General features: G+C 35.6%; 1 protein-coding gene across 2 annotated transcripts in view; it reads left to right on the top strand.

Moving 5' to 3' along the window:
* LOC117427160 (inactive dipeptidyl peptidase 10-like) overlaps positions 1–21,599 on the top strand; it is a 158,905-nt gene that overhangs the window by 77,762 nt on the left and 59,544 nt on the right. For both annotated transcript variants that reach the window (XM_034045562.3, XM_034045563.3), the window contains exons 2-3: positions 2,423–2,537; positions 4,205–4,300. In XM_034045562.3, coding sequence (XP_033901453.2) covers positions 2,423–2,537; positions 4,205–4,300 — 211 coding nt within the window. The remainder of the gene's footprint in view (positions 1–2,422; positions 2,538–4,204; positions 4,301–21,599) is intronic.

Here is a 21,599-nt window from a genome sequence, read left to right as displayed (position 1 = left end):
AGCCACATTCCCGGCCTAGAAAGTGTTTGGTGTGTTGGGGAACAATGGGGAATGTTTGATTACAGTGTAAGAAAGTGCCGCAAGGTCTGACAGAGAGATATTTAAACCCCTCATAGTTTAATAGGACAAATAACAACTTTTTCTAGTCACTGTACAGGTGTAACAGTACAGCAGTGACTCTGAAATGGACTGAAGTCAAGAGTTGCAGATTATTTAATTATATACACATTTGTAACGCCTGTCAGTGTTTCTCTATTTTCTTAAAAAAATCGATAAGCTGCATCGTTTTTTAAAATAACATTTGGGGGTATTAAGGTAGCAACAAAATCAGACCTAACAAACACATTCCTTATTAAGAAATTATCATCTTCAAGGAATATACCGTAGAAGGCTGGTGTGGCACACCATTTACAGCACAGCAGAGTCCATCTGCTATCTGGAATTTAGCATTAAAACACAACAGTATGATGCGCTTCTGTTCTAATCACCATAATGTCTATGAATAGCCAGCAGGAGAATCCTGAGGAGGATTTATATTTTAATAAGTGTGTATATTCAGTTCCGTTCAATGACATATTTAACCATGACAAAAAAATAAATAAATAATAATAATCTAATGGACTTCCACATGAAGGATGTTGACTGTGGTGACCTGGAAAGACGGCAGCAGCAAACATATTAGTTTCAGGATAAATCATACAAAAATTCCAGGAGGAGCTCTACTTTTCTGACCTGTAGATATTTGAGCTGTAAGAACCCTGAAGAAAACAGCATCATTTGATAACCTAATAGATAATTTAATTCCTAGAGGCATAATGAACTTTGGAACAGCAGACTTTTATTTTTGTACTCATTTTATACTAATATTATTTTTTATTAGATGCTACTGGTACCATCACTGTTGTCCAGTTTGTTCCCTTGGTAATAATGTGTATTATTGTACCAACTGTACTGTCTATTTAATGGGAAATGAATGACAAGGTTCTAAGTGAATACAGCAATTGTTATTGGTTACAATAGACTTTTAATACAAGATATACCAGGTGAAACAACCAATATTCCAATTACATCTCCTTGTCACACATATTAGTCCCATGTAGTATAGTCTGTGAAGGTAAATCCAGGGTAAAGAAGTTGAAGGCGTTTTTTATTAGCTCCCTCGATGAGCACTATTGCTTATATATTTTTTCTATTCATGCATATTGTTTTGCACATACAGTATGCAGTATCTACGTGCAGAAAATACAGCCCAGGGTGCAGTGAAACACAGACGTGTGGCTCATTAATTACCCAACACAGCCCTCGTGCTTCTAGCATAGCTTGAGGCCAGTGCTCAAGCAGCTACATCCTTGCTATCTAAACACATACAAAGTGAATCCCTCAGACACAGCTCTCCCCGTGCCAGGCCTGTTAACACACTCATCAAGGTTTCCCCTAAAAAATAATCTTTTTTAAAACCCACACAAATCATTTCTCAATCTGAGTGCCTCCTGCTGCCTGCATGCAATGATATTTTAGTTGAAACAGTAACAATAAGGTATCTAATATAATCTGCATGACATCAGAGTACAGAATCTTTGCAAATTAAAGTGTGCCTGAAATATAAAAGCAGATGACGCTTCCACTGTATTGTTCTAATAAGTTATCATTCTCTTTCCTATGGCACTGCCATAGTAAATGATTGATTACTCTAAATTGGTTTTCTTACTCAGCTGTGCATAGAAAGCCATCTCTATATTGATCTGATCTTGTACATCCAAATGAATTATTTGGATATGCTACTTAGCATGGAAACCATTACAGGGCAAACTGCCTTTCTCACTATAACCTATTGTATATTGCAGTATGTTAAATAATTTATTTTAAATTTCACTGCAGAAGTGTAAATGTTCATAGGCAATCCCTTGCTGTTATTTTAGGAGTTAATCCCTTTATATCTTTATTATACAGAGCTGTTTTTTAATTACCTTGGCCTATTTTCTCCAACACACATGACCTTTTTATGGATTGATTCTCGTAAAATCACATTAGAAAAATCAATATGTTAAGCTACTTTTCTTCAAAACACCTATACTAACATGTTTTTAATAACTAGTTTCTGCATGTGCTTCCTGGCTTGTATTTCTTTGGCCCACAACTATACAGATCCGCCAAGTCTAACTCATTTTCTATTGGATTTATGTCAAGCTTTATAAAAATTGAATTTTAAATTAAGGAAACACAAAATGATAATTTCTTGCTAATATATAGTCTGTGCTGAAGGATAAATTAAGTTTTCTAAAGTGCATGAAATCTTACTTGACCGTTGTAATCACTCAAAACAGACTTTCAATAATATTTATGTATATATTGGTATACTGTATATGGTATTGAATTTCATTACATTGAATTCTGTTTTTTACCAAACCTTTTTTGTTTGTAGGATTTGGGAGGCGGCAGTCCTCCGCAGAGGAACTGGAAGGGGATTGCCATTGCGCTGCTCGTGATCCTAGGGGTCTGCTCCCTCATTACCATGTCCGTAATCCTTCTAACTCCAGGTAAACTATTATCCTGTATAACAGACTGCTGTCTATATGTACAATGTAATATTCTAAACAGTGAATACTGCTTACACAAAAAAGAGGTCATTACCTCATGTTCTCACTTGCATGTACGTATACGGTACATGTACTGTAAGTGATTTAACACACTTCCCTCTTCAGGGCATTTTATACCAAGTAGAATTTCTAAAGTGACGTGGTTTTTAGAAAAATGTTCAACTATAATTTCTGTGGAAACTGTGAGTTCAATAAATGAATATTGCTCCAGTAAAAACCCAACTGTATAAATGGGTACCAGAATTTGTATGTAGAATAACTAATTGTAACTCACTTTGGGGGAAAAAAAATAGCCAAATAAAAAAGGAGTTACAGAGGTTTCATAGGGGACTGAAATCACAGCTGCACACCCTTAGTGGTCTTTATTTCAAACCTGTTGTTGAAATAGTCAGTAAGTACCTGTATGGTGATCTACTGTAAGTAGAAACAACGTATTAAATAGTATGAAGACATTGATGATATAAAGTGTCCCTTTAATAAAAGGTTAATCACCCCCAGTGGAACACACCAGAGGGATTAATATAAGTTAATGATCCACAGTACCTGGGGTCTTTTGTTCATTAGCAACTGAGATTTAAGAAGCCCTGTTTTAGTTTCCATGGAAACAGATATATGATGCAAAACTGTAGTCTTTGCTGATTTACATTATTGTATTTGTAAATATCTCCCTGTTAAATATTCCTTGTGAAGCCTTCTTCCTCTATAACTCATTTGGTTGCAGCATGCATTGCAGAAAACTGAAGAGGATAGCGCCTTGATTTTTATAATGATATGTTTGAATATCGTCTTCTTGTGATATTTCAAGTTAAAATATTACAGTATTAAGGAAAACAGATTGAATAAAAATGTTAAAAAAAAATAAGTGTCAATATTTCAATTCGATCCAGGTTTCATTATGGCATTAGAGTTTCAACAACATTTCTTGGTAAAGATTATTTTGAGAATGAGACTTCTATTCCACCAGGGAATACATTTTTATTACAGGTTTTAACTGAGATGTTGGAAGGCACATGGGGACAGGTTACATTAGAGTTTCAAAAGCTATATTCTGTCAGATATCACACCACCCTTACTCTGAGAATTATCTTGCAATCCATCTGGCACATGCACAGGCACGGAAGATAAGAGTGTGAAGGAGACAGTCGATATTCTGTAATGGATTTAGATAATAAAGCAGGCCACTGTGTCCATCAAGGCATTATGTAAAATAGGTTTGGAATGTAGCCTGCTCCTTCTTGACTTCTTGGAGGAGATGCGATTCAATGCGATTTCCCAGGGGAGTTGAGAAGAAACATTCATATGATCTATCAACAAGACAGTTTTTCATTTCTTCAGTTATTATTATTCCCTTTTTGTTTTGATGGCAAACTGCTAACCTGGCTTACTTTATAAAACATTAATAAGAAGTCTGGTCAATATGTTTAAAATACAGTACTGTAAAATACAGTACTGTAAAAAGTGAAATACTGATTCTGAACACAACGTAAATAAATACAATCAACATGTAAGACAGGAGAATGAAATTACTATAATATATTATGAATATTTTAACAATTATTATTATTATTATTATTATTATTATTATTATTATTATTATTATTTTGCAGATGAAACTTTAAAGGGGAGTGAAACCAAACTATCCCTGGGAGATCTTTTTAAACCAGAGTTTGCTGTCCATGATCCTGAAGTAAAGTGGATAAATGGTAAGTGTATATAAATGTATGTTTGGTGCTAAATGATTTAATTAAAAAATGTGTGAGTTGAGTGTACATCAGTTAGTCATAGAATGGTACATTCAGCACTTCATATTATCAATATCTGTTCTTGATACATTCAATTAATTCATTACGTTTAATATGAACAAATGTGGAATTGTATCATTCATTTTCAACATTTACTTAATGCAAATGCAATTGTAATTACATGTTAACTTGTCTTGTGATATGGCGGTTACCCTTCCACTGAGAATTGTAAGTATGAGAAAAGTGAAAACGAAAAAATAATGTATTTTCTCGACCATACTGCTGATGTGTAGTCTTGGCTGCATTCGTTTTCTTTTCTTTTCTTTCTGATTCACATCCCAGTTAAAAGACAGAGCAGAACTCTGTCGAAATATGAATCTGAACACTGCTTGTTCGGATTCATATTTTGCAGTATTTGAAAGCTGAAAGTCTTCTTTACCCTAAAATCCTTCTTTAGTTGGGTTTAGGCACCACCCAAACATATAGTCTGTCTTTCTCATCTCTGAGTACAGTACAGTACTAAAATGCAATGCACATATTTTTAAATGAAAGCTCCTGATCATATTTCAGAAATGTGTGGGTGCAAATATAATTTAAAAAAAATAGAATTGAAAAGTAATAATAACAAACTAAATAAAAACCATCAGTTCACATTATTAAGCATGAACTTATGCCATATAGTAGGAGTACCTAATACACAGATATTCTCCAAATAACAAGTGCACTTGAAAAAAAAAAAAATCCTATTTCAGAGTAAGAAGTAAATTATAATAGCTTAACATAATTACTTTTACCATTTGTATAATGAGATTAATTATTCAGCAAAGGTTGAAAATGTTTGTTACCTTGTTGAACAGGATAGCGTACTTACATCATTATATGTCTGACGGCTACTCACATATTATAGGATGCAGAGATTTAGGGGATGAGTGAATTTCTTGAATGTGACTAAAACACACATAAATAGGTAACACTTTACATTGTGTCTCTAATTACTGTGTATTTAGATAGTAGTCACTTAGTAAATACATGCATACTTAGACAAAATTACATTGTTATCATGCATAGTTACAATGTACTTAATGTGTAAATCTTTTTGCACGCTATATGTAAGTACACAATGATATCAGAAAGGGGTTAGGATAAGGTTAAGAGTTAGGGTTAGGGTTAGGTTTAGAATTAGGTTTAGAGTCAATCATAAAAAGAACCATGCTACAACTTAAACATGTATCGTGTAAAGGGTATTTAGAAAAGATATACAATTCGTAACTCCAAATTAGTATTTTTTTTATAGAGATTACAACTACTATAATTATAGTAAGAAAAGTACCTTTGTATTAAAATACTTTCCAACATTGAATTTTGCTGCTATGATCTTAAGAACAGTAAGGTAAAAAAAAAAATCATTATAAACATAAGCTATTAACAGCCAGCTTTGCCTGAGAAGCATAAAGTGTAATTTGCAGTACTTTTCCTGCCGCAGTAAAAGGTTACTTAAATCCCAATTACTTTTCAAGTCCTGTTATATTCAATTAGGGTCAACCATTGTTGACCAGTTGTAGAGGTAGAGACCTCCCAGCCCATAGTTTTATCCGTTGTACAGAAGATTCTGTCTGCAAAAAAAATGTAAAGCATGTGTTTCACAACCTATATACTGTCATCTTTTTGGGCTATTGTCAAATACCTCCAGGTATGTGACTTTCTGACATGCTCTTGATTACATTTAGTAGTTCACTGATCTCTTTTGCAGAACTGTCTTTTAAATGGCTGTAAAATAGTAACCTAAATTTACTTCTTGTTTGATCTTCACTGTATTTGTCAGAAGACTTTTCTTCATGGCAAACCGTGCCCCATATTCATTCATATTGGGGCCTTATATGAATCTGAATCTGAATAAACAACATTTAACTCAGCTCATTATCTCTGGTTCTTAATGCATACCTCTGCTGTCTGTCTATCCGTTTGTCCTTGTCTGTCCGTCTGTCCTTGTTTTAACTTGCACATTTAAACTAAATAAATTGGATAAGGATTAGTAGTTGAAAGTGTCAATGATTTATTGAGCTCTGATTGCTATTCAATACCGGTCACACTTTGGCATTTGAAAAGGAAAGCAATACCAAGCTCCAGACACATTCTGTGCTTCAAATACTCCAGAATCCTATCTTGGCAATGTCTCTTAATTAATAATGCAGCATCCTGTTTTTTTTTTTTAATAGTGTAACCTTAAAGCTGCTGTGACACTTGCAGCTCCACAAGGAAGCAGGGCTGCAATCATCAACCTAAACCCTGCATTGCTGTCATATTTCTATAAATATAACTTTGGCTTTTTATTTTTTATTTTTTTATTTATTTATTTTCTTAGCCGACGCCCTTATCCAGGGCGACTTACAATTGTTACAAGATATCACATTATTTTTACATACAATTACCCATTTATACAGTTGGGTTTTTACTGGAGCAATCTAGATAAAGTACCTTGCTCAAGGGTACAGCAGCAGTGTCCCCTACCAGGGATTGAACCCACGACCCACAGGTCAAGAGTCCAGAGCCCTAACCACTACTCCACACTGCTGATGTTGTCAATTTGTGTTTTATTGCAGTTTTAGTGAATTCTGAGTCTTTCCCTCAATAACCTACCATATGTGTGCTGTCCTCATATCTGAAGGTTACGTTGACCAGTGCAATAGAAAATACTGTTCAAGTCGCTTTCTTTGGAATATGTTCAACAATGCATTTGTGGGTGAAATTGCATAGCACTGTGAAGCCATCCTTTGACAAAGTTAGAATAGCACAAGGGGAGGTTTGTCTTCCCATTCTGTGGCTCCATCATGGCATGCATTGTGCTCAGTCATTTATGCATGGTCTATTCTTTTGTGTGCTTCTTTCCTCCCACTATCTTTTTATAAGAAAAAGAAACTGCATGCTGCATTTCCCACCTACACACTTGGGTAGAAGTGGATAGAATAGGATTGTTTAGACTGTGGATACAGGAGCATTTGTTTTCATGTTTTTTTGCTCTTACTGTGCTTCATGAGTCAGTACTGAGAAAGGTGACCATTGATTTTATTTGGGCCACCAGCTATCTCCCTGTCCAGATTGGCTACATTTTTAACGAAAATAGAGGTAGCACGCTACGATTGTAGTGTTATTATTCCTGAAAAATATCTATTTGACCCTGTCCTTTTTTATTGTGACATGATTTACAACAGACTTTGAAGTACCACACCAGTGGGTGTTATTTTATGATAATTAAGAATCTGTAATGGTAGTGTATCACACAACACTGCCCGTTCGACATAAGCAGATATAGCTAAAGTATTGCCTGCACTGTACACTCTCCTTAACAAAGTCTCCTCGACATGCTCTCCACAAGGAATAGTCATGTTTACTAGGCACTTAAAATCAAAACAAAAAAAGAAGCATCACACTAGCACTTTTTCTGTACACATTCATACGATTGTGAACATATATCAATTCATCAGGTATTATCTTCTTGTTTTTATATGTTAATATTTTTAATGAGGCATGGCTTTTCTATAGCGATAATTGATGAGCTCAGACTTTAACTGCTCTTGCCATATTTTCTTTAATGACAGTAATTTATTATTTATTCATAGTTTATATTGTGCATTATTGTATGTAGAAAAGGCTTACTGTTCAATAATACATTAAAAATCCATTACATGATTGCTTAGGAAACTTTGTAGAGAGAATCTTATTAAGTTGAGAATTTTTTTCCAAGTTGTGCACAAGCAGGTAACATGGGAATAGCTTTGAAGCTTATGGTAACTAAAACTAAAACTAAAACTATGGTCATTAAAACTCATTTGGTAGAGTATCAAGGGTCTTACGGTAAGTAATTTGTTCTGTTTTTGTTCTGGGAATGTCTGTGTTTGGCTTTTTATCAAAGAATTATGAGTGGTATTAGATGGTTATTTCTTAGCACAGTTTCTTGGGCATAGCTGTGGTAATACTGTACCATTGCAATAGTTCTGGGCTTCAGACTTGTTTCAACATACCCTCTTCAGTCACGGTTTGTTGTTTTAATTTTTAGAAATTTGAAAACAGTTGTGTGAACTCTATGGAGTTCGAAAAGCTGCCCTGCCAAAACTTTGAGAAAACATACATGCATTATAAAATAGATACAGAGATAGTAAACTCAATGTGGTACAATTATGCCCACATTGACTGAAGGGGATATAGTACAGTAAGAGACTCGGTGAATGTGTAGTGTGTAATGAAAGACATACACAAGGCGTTCGGCAGATATTAATACTGTCTTCCTTTACATTTATAAACCTGATTCTTTAACCTGTTCCTCATAATCACTTGTATATTTTGATAATGTATTTTCTATAAGGAATTACAGTATTATGCCAGAGGTGAAATTACGATATGTTTTGAAGGATGAGATTATGAGTTCAAGAATTGCTGGATTTAATTAATCTGTTGTTGAGATCCACACATTTGTAATGTTGGCTCCTAGCATGGGCTTCTTAAACAAAATAATAACTTACCAGTTCATTGCAGCTTGTGTCTTTTTATGTTTTTTTTTTATTTAGAGAAAAGAAATTTGTACTGTGCCACAAAGAGCTGTTTATTGAAGTGTTGAACATTTTCTGCCTTTCGTTATTGGAAAATAGTTGCTCCACATCATAGGCAGCAGTTGAATGAAAAACATAAGGTGCTTAATTTGTATTCAGCTGAGGGCTTAAGATGTGAAGCTGCACCATGCTTCTCAATATGGCAGTGGTTAAAAAGATAATGAGATAATGAATTCACTCTTCTGTTTTTCAGGTGATTGAACTTTCTCAGTGTTGAGTTGCATGTGGTCTCAAATGGGTTTCTCTAGAAAGGATTTTTGTTGGAATAAAACAAATACATATATAATGGGCATATCACACAGTTATTGAACCAATAAGAAAACCTGGTTCTTCTATGAGACCAATTTGTGTTTGTAGGCTTCTGACAGAAAATAAATAGTAATACGAATGAAAAAGGCACCAAGTCAGATTGATTTTCTTAACAAAACGTGCTCAGCAATAAATGTAGGAAAAAAGCTTTCTAGCTTTCTTCTAAGACCTTCTGCTGTAGGGGGTTCTCATTGTATGTAAGCTTTTTATTGAAGCTTCACAATTGTTTATGTCATCATCAAGAGTTTTAAATAAACATGGAGGGAATTTACTCAGAACCACATAAGAGGACTTTATCTAAGACTGAGAAGCTTTGTAGTGACCACTTACTGTTGGTGCATGTTCTGTTTAATGCAAGTGTCTTATCCTTTCCCTGTAGACCCTGCCATTAAAACAACAGTTCTTACCGAGACAAAGTGAACATCAGGTCATTTAGAAAATAGCCTTTGTTTATTGATAAATCTTTATTGATTTTATCAGGAAGGAAAGTTTGCTATTTTTTTCTTCATATCTGTGCTGGATGTACTACATATAAACTAATTTACTTTCAAATAATGCTTTAAGGCTTTTCAAAATGCACCCAATTATTTTCATTATCGAGATAAAGCAATTTTGCAGAATTATATGGAATTTACTGGAAAGATAAGTGGAATAGCTAACTGTATGGTTTTCCACATCATGTGTATAGAACCTGCATGGAGTTCAGACTGCAAAAAAAAAAAAAAAATCAATAGAAGCTTTTGGGGTTTTAAAAAAGATTTCTGCCTGAGCAGCTTTGGTTATCTGATTTCTCTTCAGCACAGTCTTTCAAATAACCTTATTGTGGAGTGGCATCTTTTTAAAGGTGGTATCATAGGGCAGGCTGATTTGTGAAAGATGGATAATCACTTACTGTACTTGTGATTTAGATATTAAGCTTTAGAATAAGCAGACCTTTATTTTAGTTGTAGCTTTGGTGAGATTCAGGAGGCAAAACAATGGCAACCCCTCTCGGTATTTAAACCCTGTTGCATGTTTCATGTCTGGGTTGCTTTTACTCCTCTGCCTCCTTTTCCCAATGTTGTCCTTTTGGAAGTTCAAGCCTCCCCTCTTTGGACAGGGGGGAGACCATAGGCCTCCCACATTCTTATATTGCAATTCTGTTATGACAGAGACCTGTGGGTTCGGGAAGGATTTCTCTTTCTGAAATATTGGTATTAACTAACATTTGTGCATAACAGGCATTCTAAAGATCGCATTACACTTGACAGGTTCAATCATCATTCTGTGATTTAAACTTTACCCACTGGTTTATTTTACTCGGGGACAATGCAACATACCACAACATATATAAGCACCACTGCCAGTTAAAATAGTTGTAGTTTGTGTACCAAGGTTTTGAAAGTCTCTAACAAGGTATTTTTAGTGTGCTTTGTCTTAAAATAACAGATAGCAAATAAATCCATTGCTCTTAGTTGCCGAGACAGACTGTAACTGAAACTACTTTAGGTAATGTAAACCCTGCCTATTCATATAAGCGACCCTGTTTCTGTGAATGATAACGGTGCCCCTGTTATTGATGAATTATCCTTTGGTTTGTGGTTTCATATGAGTGAGTGTTGAAAGTTCCATGACTTCCTGTTTATGTAATGGGAACTGCCATGAGGTGCGCTGCTGTTATGAACTCTGACCCCTTTGGGTGGGTTGAGGTTACATTTCTATACCTGCTTGTACATGTGAATGCGCTGTGAGTGATCGTCATTTTGCACCCAGCCTCCACTGTATTGTGTTTACAGGAATAAAAACGTATTTCACAAGTAGTTACTGCAGTATGGTACTTAATGTAACTTCAATTAAAGCGTTACGTACAATGATATTTACAAAAAAAAAAAAAAATAATTAATTTACAACTTTACTTCACTTTGTAACACCACAGCTTCAAACTTGCAGGTATATAGCTTTGGCCCCTCCAGGGTTTTTCTTCGCTTGCATCCTCAACTGAGACAGACAGATTTGAAGCAACGAATAACATAGCCTTCAAAATGCCTATCTCCTGAGCAGCCATCTGCATGTTTTGGTGAAGAACAATCTGTCTACATTGAATTCCCAGCAAACATCCCTTTCCCTAGTCAACCTCTAACTTCAACCATGCAATCAGAATCGAATCTTTATTGTACACTTCAACACACTTCTTAAAACAATTGTAGAAAACAAATCTACATACTGCAGAATTGTAAATGGCAGTAGTTTGAGAGTCTATTGTCTGACACCTCTGGTTTAGGTGCTAGAGTAGGGCTTTCTGAAGTGACAGAAGCGCTTCTTATTTTATTACTGTTAGTCATACTTTGATTGGAGTAACAACGAGCTGTCATTGAGCCAATGGGTACCAATGCTAGATATTGTGCCAGCCATGAGTACATGGTTCAATGGTCAAGCTGTATTTTCCTGTGAGGCAATCAGTCACCTACACAATAAGAAAAACCTTCTATGAATATTTTTTTTTTATCTCAGTCCAGTCTGTAGTAAATAACAGTCTTGATTGTGTTGAGGGCTTTTCGTGACAGGGTTGTCACAAAGCTCTTTAAAGAGAATGATGACATTTCAAAATAAAAGAACAGTTAACTATGTAAAGCTGATGCAATCAAGACATGGGCACTTCAATTAAGAATCTGTTTTAATGCAGGGGATACATACGATACTGTGGCAGGAACATTGCAATGTTTTACAAGTGATGTGCACATTGATTCTGTCATTTATTAGAAAAAGAAGCCCAATATGGCAGAAGACTCGAGGGAACTATAGGGTAAGCAGATGCTCTGTCCCTTAAGACACAATTGCTGGTTTGATGACAAATGTATCCCTGAGAGATCAATATAGTAGCTGCTGCTGTCAGGATGTTTTGGGAAATAAACCTGGATACCATGAAGCAAATCTGGGCTTAATCAAAGTAAAACTATTGAAATGTCTTAGAGTTCTGTGATGGTCGTGTTTGAAATCACTGATATAGTCAGGAAAGTTCTTTCCAAGCAACCATCCAGCTTTTCCAGACAGAGCGCTGGTCTACCTTTCTGGTCTATTAATCTTGGTTCAGGCTTCAGCTTCGTCACCTACATTTTTAATAACGTGTTATAATGAGGTTTTTGTCCTCTGCTTCAGCTGTGTTTTGGGACGTCATTTGATCTACTGCATTTCAAGTATTGCCTTGATTTTCCAAACATTAATAATTCTCTACGCGCATGTAACAAAAAAAAATAACAATTTTAATAATCTAATAAGCGGTATATCTAAATACCACCACCATTTAAATCCCACTGGTGTTTTCTCCCAGGGGTGACTCAATGCCCCACTTACTGTAGCAACATCCCTAAATACAAATATATTGTAGGAAGAGGTCTGTGATTTAATGCATTAAGGGATTTTAAGGTGCTTCAAAATAAAAGAACCATGTGTCCTTCTTTTTGACCTCATTAACAGCTCAATAAGTTGGACAGTCCTGGAACAGACATGTTGACATGGTGTACTGAGTTTGAAACAAATAAAACATTGCATTTTTTCAGGTGGGGTGAGGTGTTTGTTTGTATGGGTATTTCAAGGTAACAGAAGTATTTTTAAAGGCAATATTAGATATATGTTTTAAAATTAGAAGCAGTCATGTTGAGATGTTCTCATTGGAGTGGAAATGATTGGAGATTACTTTCAGTAGCCTGTTGATTCTCATCAAGCGATCATGAATTTCATACTGAGAATCACTGATGTAGTGCTATAACATTGGACTGTTTATCCAATCCTACAGTAACACATTATTGAGTTATTTTTATTTAAAGGATTTATAGCTTTCCCTCATTCTGTGTTTATTAACCTATTGGGATTTTATGATTGCTGAAAACAAATAATACTGATGTTTTCTCTAGACAGCATCAACATTCATTGTGTAGAAATATTCTATATGCAGTGGACTATACGAACAGAGATAACTAAAGACAACTCACTGATACTGTGCACTAGCCCTTTCTGAAAATTACATTGCAACAAAAAGCACACAGCTATCTTGTATGTTCAGCAAAGTGTTAGGTAAGCTGTAGTGATGGTTTGCTATAATATATGCAAAACTGAATTGTTAATTAGCATAATAGCAGCACTCACTTTTTTATATAATGCTCTGAGACTGCCCATTCTCTGTTAATTAGCATATTTGCATTTGGCATTCTACTGAGCAAAATACTAGTGTGATTTGGGAAGCACCCCTCTTATAAATGGGCAAGCTGTCCAGGAGGTTGAGGTGCTTCAATCTGAGCACTAAATGCAAGGGTTTGATGTCTCCCTGCAGGCAGATGCTACCTCAACCCCATTATTTTGCAAATGCTACTAATAAAAACAAATTGTGTTACCTTACAAAATTTTACATTTATCTGCTTCACAGGCAGTCCTATTTTTTTTTGTTCTTGACATTTTTTAAAAATGCATCTGGCTATTGGATGTTAAAAGCATTACAAATAATTCAGTTTCTTTGCAAGGGCAGCTTTTGATTAGTTAATGGTGCAAGACACCTATCAGCACAAACCCATTAAACAGAATCCTAATGAGGCTGCTGTGTTGACTGGTTTCCACCTGCATGATTAAAGCCTATACAATAAAGACAGACAGTGATGTATTGGGGTAGGACTAAAGGGTGGCAGGTGTTAGCAGCTGGTCTCACTAACAGTAATAGTAACTGTTTTGAGATTATTTTTTTATTCTGCTGTTGGAATTGTAAGCTTTATTCAGGCTTGCCATCAGTGTAACATATTTAAAGACTGAAATTATAGGTTTTAACTGGTTGCTTAATTAATGTTGCTACTTGTTCATTATGTGCAGAGGTTTTTGTGTGACATATCTTTTTTGGTATGCAAATAGGCATGCAAATATAGTGCTGTCAATTAAAGACATTCTGTAACTGAATAATGGGCAATAGCTGAAATGATCTGGCAATGGGGAGAGAAAATGTTTGTGTACAAAACGTTGAGAGAGAGACAATGCTACACGGCAGTGATCCATTGGTTGATTAGATTGCAGATGGCTTATAGTAGCTTGTATAATGAGGAATGGTCACAGTGACATATGATTTCGAAATCTGAAGGTGGCAGGACCTAATAGCTTCTTGTATTCGCCTGGATGTCCTCACTGAGATTAGTTCTTGGTGCCCTGTTGGTTCCAATTACATGAAATCTAAAGGATAGTGATGGGGTATCCAAAGAGCATCAGAAAGAAACATTTCCAGTGAATCTATAAGCTCTCTCTCTCTCTCTCTAAGTCGTACAGGACTTTTAGACAGCTAACCACCAACAATTTCAGTAAATTCACCCTTCTGTACTAATAGTGTGTGTATGTGTACCTGTATATAAATGCATACACACTAGGTAACCCAAGAAAGACAGGACTGTAGAAGGAATAGCACCGCCTGCTAAATCCACAATTGAATAGTAGTGAGCTGTCAAGTTTGAGCCACTCTAAATAACGATGCTAAATGTTAAGGATTAACAATGTTTCAGTTATTTTCTCCTGGCTATCCACTTGATGGCTTCCATCTACAACTGGTGCCAGTGCCCTAATGAGAAACCTGCAATCAGATGAAGCACCTGCACTTAGCTTGATCCACAAAGATTGAAGCTGCGTATGAAATTCGTGATTGCTTGATGAGAATCAACAGGCTACTGAAAGTAATCTCCAATTTTCCTTATCTTTTGTAGTGAGACATTATGTAGTTTAAATTAAATCGGGTGACACTTTAAAAATAAATGTAACACTGTAAAATGATGGATGCAGAGGACTATGGATGTTAAGAGTTTCATAGGATTGCATCTGAATAATATTTTGTTATTTGTAATAATTTTTCTAGTCCTGAAACCAAATTCATCAGGAATTCAGTGGAACACCACTGGAGCGGCTAATTTATTGGAATTCATAGGAGTTTGCAGGCATTGTTATAAAGCATAACCATTAAAGAGTTAGTTTCACTGCAGTTCACTTTTTATTTTGTGTTATCAGCTTTTTCTTTGGCTTTCAGTTGGGTGTCCTCCTGATATTCATATACCGTTAATAGCATTTAAAATGTAGATTTAGTTAGTTAGGTGTTTTGAAATGCTTTGCACAATTGATATCGTCTACCATAATGCCAACACTTATTATAATGTAATGTATGAAGACTATCCCTAGTTACCATTTTAAAACATTTCTGTTACAACGATTTCCAACCAACGTCCTCTAACTATAACCTAATACATCTATAACTTGTTCTTCTTATGGGACTCGTAGCATTTAACCAAGACAGAGCCCTGTACAGTGATTTACATATCGTAATTGCTTTCCATAGTAACCGAGACAGCCTAATGGGTTTTCTGTAGAGATTACAAAATACAGGAGTTTAAATTTTTAAGTCTTGTTATATTAATATTTTAGAATGGTACATGTTCCCATGTCAAAAGGTCTAAACTTAAAACAAAAAAATCCTCACAGTTCACACTTAATGAGGGGAGGTCAATATTCATGCAGCATAATGAATTCTAATCTCTCTCTCTCTCTCTCTCTCTCTCTCTCTCACTCTCTCTCTCTCTCTCTCTCTCTCTCCCTTTACATTGAATTACTTTTAATGTGAACGTTTGTTGGAAATATGGATGGAGAAATAGGATTTGGAGAATAGAGTAGTTGGTGGAGTGCTACACATGGAGTTAGATAATGGCAAGAAGATGAGTATACAATCTATACAGATACTTAAAAACAATGTAGAAATACTACAAATAAACAAATACAGTCAGTGGCGAACGTTTCAGTACACGGATCCTTCACTACCTTTACATGAACCAAGTACTCTGAAAATGAAATATTCCACAATACTAGATATTATAATACATATTTCAAATATTGAGCACTCTAAATACTAATAGAATATTAGTGTGTAGATCAAAAAGGGAAAGTTAGAAAAATACATATTATTTATTGTGCGTGAAATAGGACATTTAGAAAAAGATTTCCTCCAGTGCAAATAAATTGTATCCTTCTGACAAATACTGAGACATTGCTTTAATAGATGACAGTAAAAGACTATCCAGCTGTTTCATTATGAAATACATACCAGTATTTGTTATGAATTGATTTTGCAAAAAAAAAAGAAAGAAAGAAAATGGGCGTATATAGAATGTGATACAATTGTATTACAATTTAATAATGATTCATTTAGCACTTATCTCCTGATGCGATTCGTACAAGTTTGAGTTCCCAATTAATGTCGTTCTGTAGAGCTTGTAATAACCACCTGACTGATTTTCTTGGACAGTCAGTCTCTCAGTGGAACAATTAAAGATTAAACTTTACAAAACTAAAATTAAATTATCCTGGAGCCATGTACCTCAGGGCCCATGGACAAAAGCTTACAAGCAATTGGGAAGTATTCTCAGGGTATATTTTTGACAGATATTTGTGATATTGTTTTGAACATTTCTGTGCTGTTCCCAGGGGATTCTCTCTAAAATAAAATATTCTATTTGTGCTGCAGTTTACCCTCCTTCTGTTTTTTTTTTAATTTTGGAAAGGGTTCACCTATTAAGTGAAGATGAATCATTACTGTTAAGATCAAATCCTTGGCCCAGGCACTGTTTTGTATTGTAAATATCCCAATTAAGATTGAACCACTGGAATCAGGCCCCAGTGCCCCAGATGACTTTTAGACAAGGATTCCATACAAACAAGCATGTCAGTGAAGAAAGGAATTAGACTAGGTTGCTATAATCAGAAATAACGGCAGTGAGAGTAAGAGACTTGTTCCAAACTGGAACTAGCAGGTTGCTGCTAGGGGTGTAACACTACACTGTTACAAATATGCTAAGCAGCATGCTGATCAGAGGAGTATTGTCTTAACAAAGAAATAATTAGCATTCAGAAAGAGAAGTAGTCTGACAGGAAATCTGTACACCACTGTAAAATGCAGTTGAACTCTTTGTAAACAACAACACACTACTGTACACTCTTGCCCTTTGCTGAATATCTACATTGGCTTCAAATAAACACCCTGTATTGTACATGCGTTTCAAAACAATAGCTATGAAAATAAACAGGTTGGGAAGCAGCACTCGACAGACCACTGCATAAGTAGGCAGTATGTGACTGAGCATTGAAAACCCTGCATTTAGCTCCTCTAACAGTCTTCTCTATACCATTTAAATGGCAACTAAACAAAACACAAAATTACTTGTTTTGTTGGTTTTCCATTGAAAACTGCTGTCTTAAATGTCATCCTATAATTGTTATACTGCATGGTGATTTTGAAATTTTTTTGCTTCAGTAAACCAAGAAATGTAAAAACTCTTGAGTGTGTATTGATTTATTTTTACTGGGTTTTATACAGAAGTATACTGCATGTACAATTTGAAATTGCATTATACAAACGATCCACATTACTCACTAATGACCCAGCTCAAAGAAATAAAAAATCCAGCTTAATTTCAATTACAGGGCTTCAGGTGTTTCTAGACACGTGGGATGTATAAAAAAACTAACTATTATAATCAGATTAACTTTTGAATATACACCAATTAACTCTTGTCTTAGAAAACATTGTAGTACCAGGGGTGTACATGATCCATTTAGCCAGATACCCTCGTTATTTATTTTATGGCTGTCTATAGTTTCACACCATTTAGTGTAAATGTAGATTTTTGCAACAGAAAATAACACTTTATTTATAGTAAATGCGCATATTGGAATTTGTTCACATAGCCCTATAAAATGATGATGTTAAAGTGTGACAGTTCTTAAGATCACATTGTTAGTATGCAATGGTTGAACATTTCTATCATTAATGAATGAATAATCACGCATCGCTGACAGGTGGTAGGTCCTTATTTGAGATCTCACCAACCAGAACCTGTCTACAGCTCTGTTAAAAGTCATCAGGAACTGATTTAAAGGAGGCTATCCAGTTATCAGGAGGCTGCTAGTGAACACTTTGAATGAAAAAACCTTAAACTAGAATAATGGTGCCTTTTGGATGCTCGCAAATGACATAAATCTATGAATACAGTGTGATTCCAAAATGAATCAAGAAATGATCATAAAACAAAGAAAAAGGAACGTTTTTTTTAATAAAAAAAAAACAGAATATGTATTGAAATCATACAAATAATGTGGAATTTATCTTGAAATTTCATTTCATTGGAATTCAACCCTTATTGTTATTGTGTTAATCTGTTTTGGGTGGTGGAGGTATCAGTTTGTTACAGTAGCAGCTGCTGTTTGTTATCAAAAGCAGTACAAAACCTCAAAAAAAGTACTACTAAAACAAGGTGATGTGTCTGTTTGTGCATTAGGACAGTGGTCAAGAGGCATTTTCAGCATGATAACAGCTGTACACACTCACAGCCAGACTGTCCCAGGCGGTCCCCTGATGAAATAATGCTGCTTTACTTGAATGGAGTTGAAGCCCATGGAGCAATAGCCAAAGCAAATGTGTGTAAATGATATATCCTATTATACAGGAAATTGCTGCAGATTGTATGCTTGAGCATAGTGACATTGCAGTTGCCCTTATAAAAGGTGTGTGGGGCTTCATGTCAAGCCACAGCAATGTTTATGGGGACAGGTGGTGAATAAACTGAACCCTTCCTTGCATTTCACTAGCTGAACCAATGTGATCCTGGTTTCAGTGATTTTACTGTTTGGCATTTCAAACTAAATAGTTTTAGAACATTTCAGCATAGGTGTTATGCTCAAAGTGGGTCAAAACACTGTTACTAAGAGACACTCTGTGATTTTAAACTAGGACAGCTCCGCATTGAGATCACTCCGTCATCCCTTCTTTTCCCAAAACATGATACCAGTAATGTGGTGGGTTTTGAAGCTGCCGTCTGGAAGGTAGCACTCAAGTCTTCAGCCTATCCATCTCGAGTGCCAAATAAGCAGCTGACCAACATTATGGGTGTCCTGGATTGGCATGTTTACAGGTCCTGTCTCCTCTCCAGCAGGCATGTAATACACAATGAAGTCTAATTATCCAAGAACTTCACAGGCAGCAGAATTTAGTGGAGGCATCCATATGTACAGTCATATGTGTGTCACACTTAAATGTTTAGAATCATTCATCCAGTTTTGATGAAACCTGTCTTTGCTCATTGTGATCTGTTTTTGAGTGGTTGGGTAAATGAAGGCTGTATCTTGAAAAGTTATCTGTCACATACTGTACTGTGCAATGAGTGTATGCATCGAAATATGCTGACACTGGAATGGCTAAGCTGTTGGAAGCTGGGTCTTGAGAGCCTCATGTATCTTGTGAGCCACATGTCCAGTTCTAATCATTGATATATACTGTATTATTATATGCTATTCAACATGCTGTGGATGTATTCCATGGGTGACTTGTGATGAAAATGTCATGATATTTATGCATACATAAGATGTTATCATGTTAATGGGTAAGCATGGTCCCACTAAAATATTCTACGTACCTTTAAAAAACAAGGTTCTGTCCTATTACAGTCAGCACTCGGATATACAACACTCAGATACATGTCAGTATCTGAGTACTGTAAGAAATTAATGCACTTACCCATCACACGCGATTTCTGACTCCGTCACCATTTATTGATACAAAGCTCACCTCTTCAGTGTTACAATTTATTTGATTATCCGTCACAGCCCGCTTTTTTTTTTCATGCATGCCAAATGCCAAGTCTGTCTTCATTGTGCAGTTACACATCGTTTCCTCCAATTTCACCTCATGAAAATGCAGCAAAAACAAAGCCAATGAGACAAGCTACGGTAATGTAAACCAGTTAATCATTAAACAGTTTTAGACAATGTAATGTATTTTTAAAAAATCTGTGATTTTTAGTTGCTTTTTGTATTTTTATTTGCAAGTGAACTGTGACATTAGGGCCTCATTGAGTGCTATATTCTGCAATTTTTAATACAGACTTTGGATACTGTTTAATTCTGGAAACTGTTTTTTTTATCTTTTGCTAAATTGCATTGCCTTTTACATTTTACGCAGTTCTGTGCATGGGTAACATTATTATTTAATTTTGCTGTTGGGTCGCTAATGGGGAATTTTACATACTGCTACAGTACGTACTGGATTTAAAAGTACAGTATGCACTGTCCACGTGTCGTGTCTTTTGGCAAGTGATATTTTCAGAATTAAAATACTTCTGTTGAAAATATAGTACCGTACCAACAAAACCAACTACAGTACATCTAAATGGAAGCCTACTTATTGTAAAATAATGTAAAAATAATAATTGTAAAATAAGGCCCTAATGTCACAGTCCTTTCAGCTATGTGTTTTTGTATCTTTTTTGTGTTCCCTGAAAAAAGGGTTGGAATGGGCCAAAATGAAATAATCAAATATGTGTCACACTCGTTTAACCGTCACTGAAGTCAAAATGTTATAGGGCCGGATATGTGAGTGCTGACTGTAGTGAGATTTTTAGAACACACTTGCTGAAGAATACAGTTTTTTGCCTGGAAGTGGTTAATTCCCCAATTTTTAGGCAATGGGCATACAGTATATTTTTAAAAAGGTAATGATAGATAGATATACTGTATTTTATAACCTTCTGACTTTTTTATTCTATAAAAAAGTTATAAATGCCCCTGAATGAAACTTCACATCTATACTTAAAAGTACAGTGAAAAATTCACCCAAGTTTGACTCCAGTGTTATTTCTATTCGTGGGATGTGACCTAAAAAACAGTAGCTGCTGTGGAGAGCACTTCTACTGTCATTACATACTGTATAAGAAATGCTTTTGTTCTTACAGTAAGCTGTAGCTATTTCCCTTAGGGGCTTACTGAACCAGTGGGTGGGAAACTGATGGTCCACTTGCTGTGTACACTCTCTGTGGGGTGCTTATGCTTTCAGCAGGTAACTTTTTAAAGCAAGCCAATATGTTATTTCAGTGTTGTGTTATAAAAAGATCTCTGGGTTCATATGCCGATATGATTTTTATGTTACCATAAAATTGGGCACCTTTTTTTGTGCCCAGTTATTTTACCCCAGATTTTCTCCCCAATTTAGAATGTCTTATTAAATTCCCTCACAGCAGCAATTCCTCGCACAGCTCAGGAGAATTGAAGGTTAGTGGGCGTCCTCCAAGCCACTTTACACCAAGGAACTCAAGCAGATGTCAGTGAAGGACAAAGGCTAGCCCTGCAGGTATCCACGTGAGATCACCAGGCACCTTGCCAGTAGGGTCCGCTGTAGCGAGATGAGGAGAAACAGTCTCTGCTGGTTTGCCTCACAGCCGAGCCAATGTGAAACTCCCTCTGGAATCCCCAGCGAAGACCAACGGCTTTGTACAGCCAGGACTCATACTTGTGCTCCCTTGACATGAGGTTGTGCA

The sequence above is a fragment of the Acipenser ruthenus genome, chromosome 11, assembly GCF_902713425.1.
Source record: "Acipenser ruthenus chromosome 11, fAciRut3.2 maternal haplotype, whole genome shotgun sequence".
NCBI lineage: Eukaryota > Metazoa > Chordata > Actinopteri > Acipenseriformes > Acipenseridae > Acipenser > Acipenser ruthenus.
The sequence above is the reverse complement of the archived record's forward strand: the minus strand, read 5'-3'. Positions and strand labels throughout refer to the sequence as shown.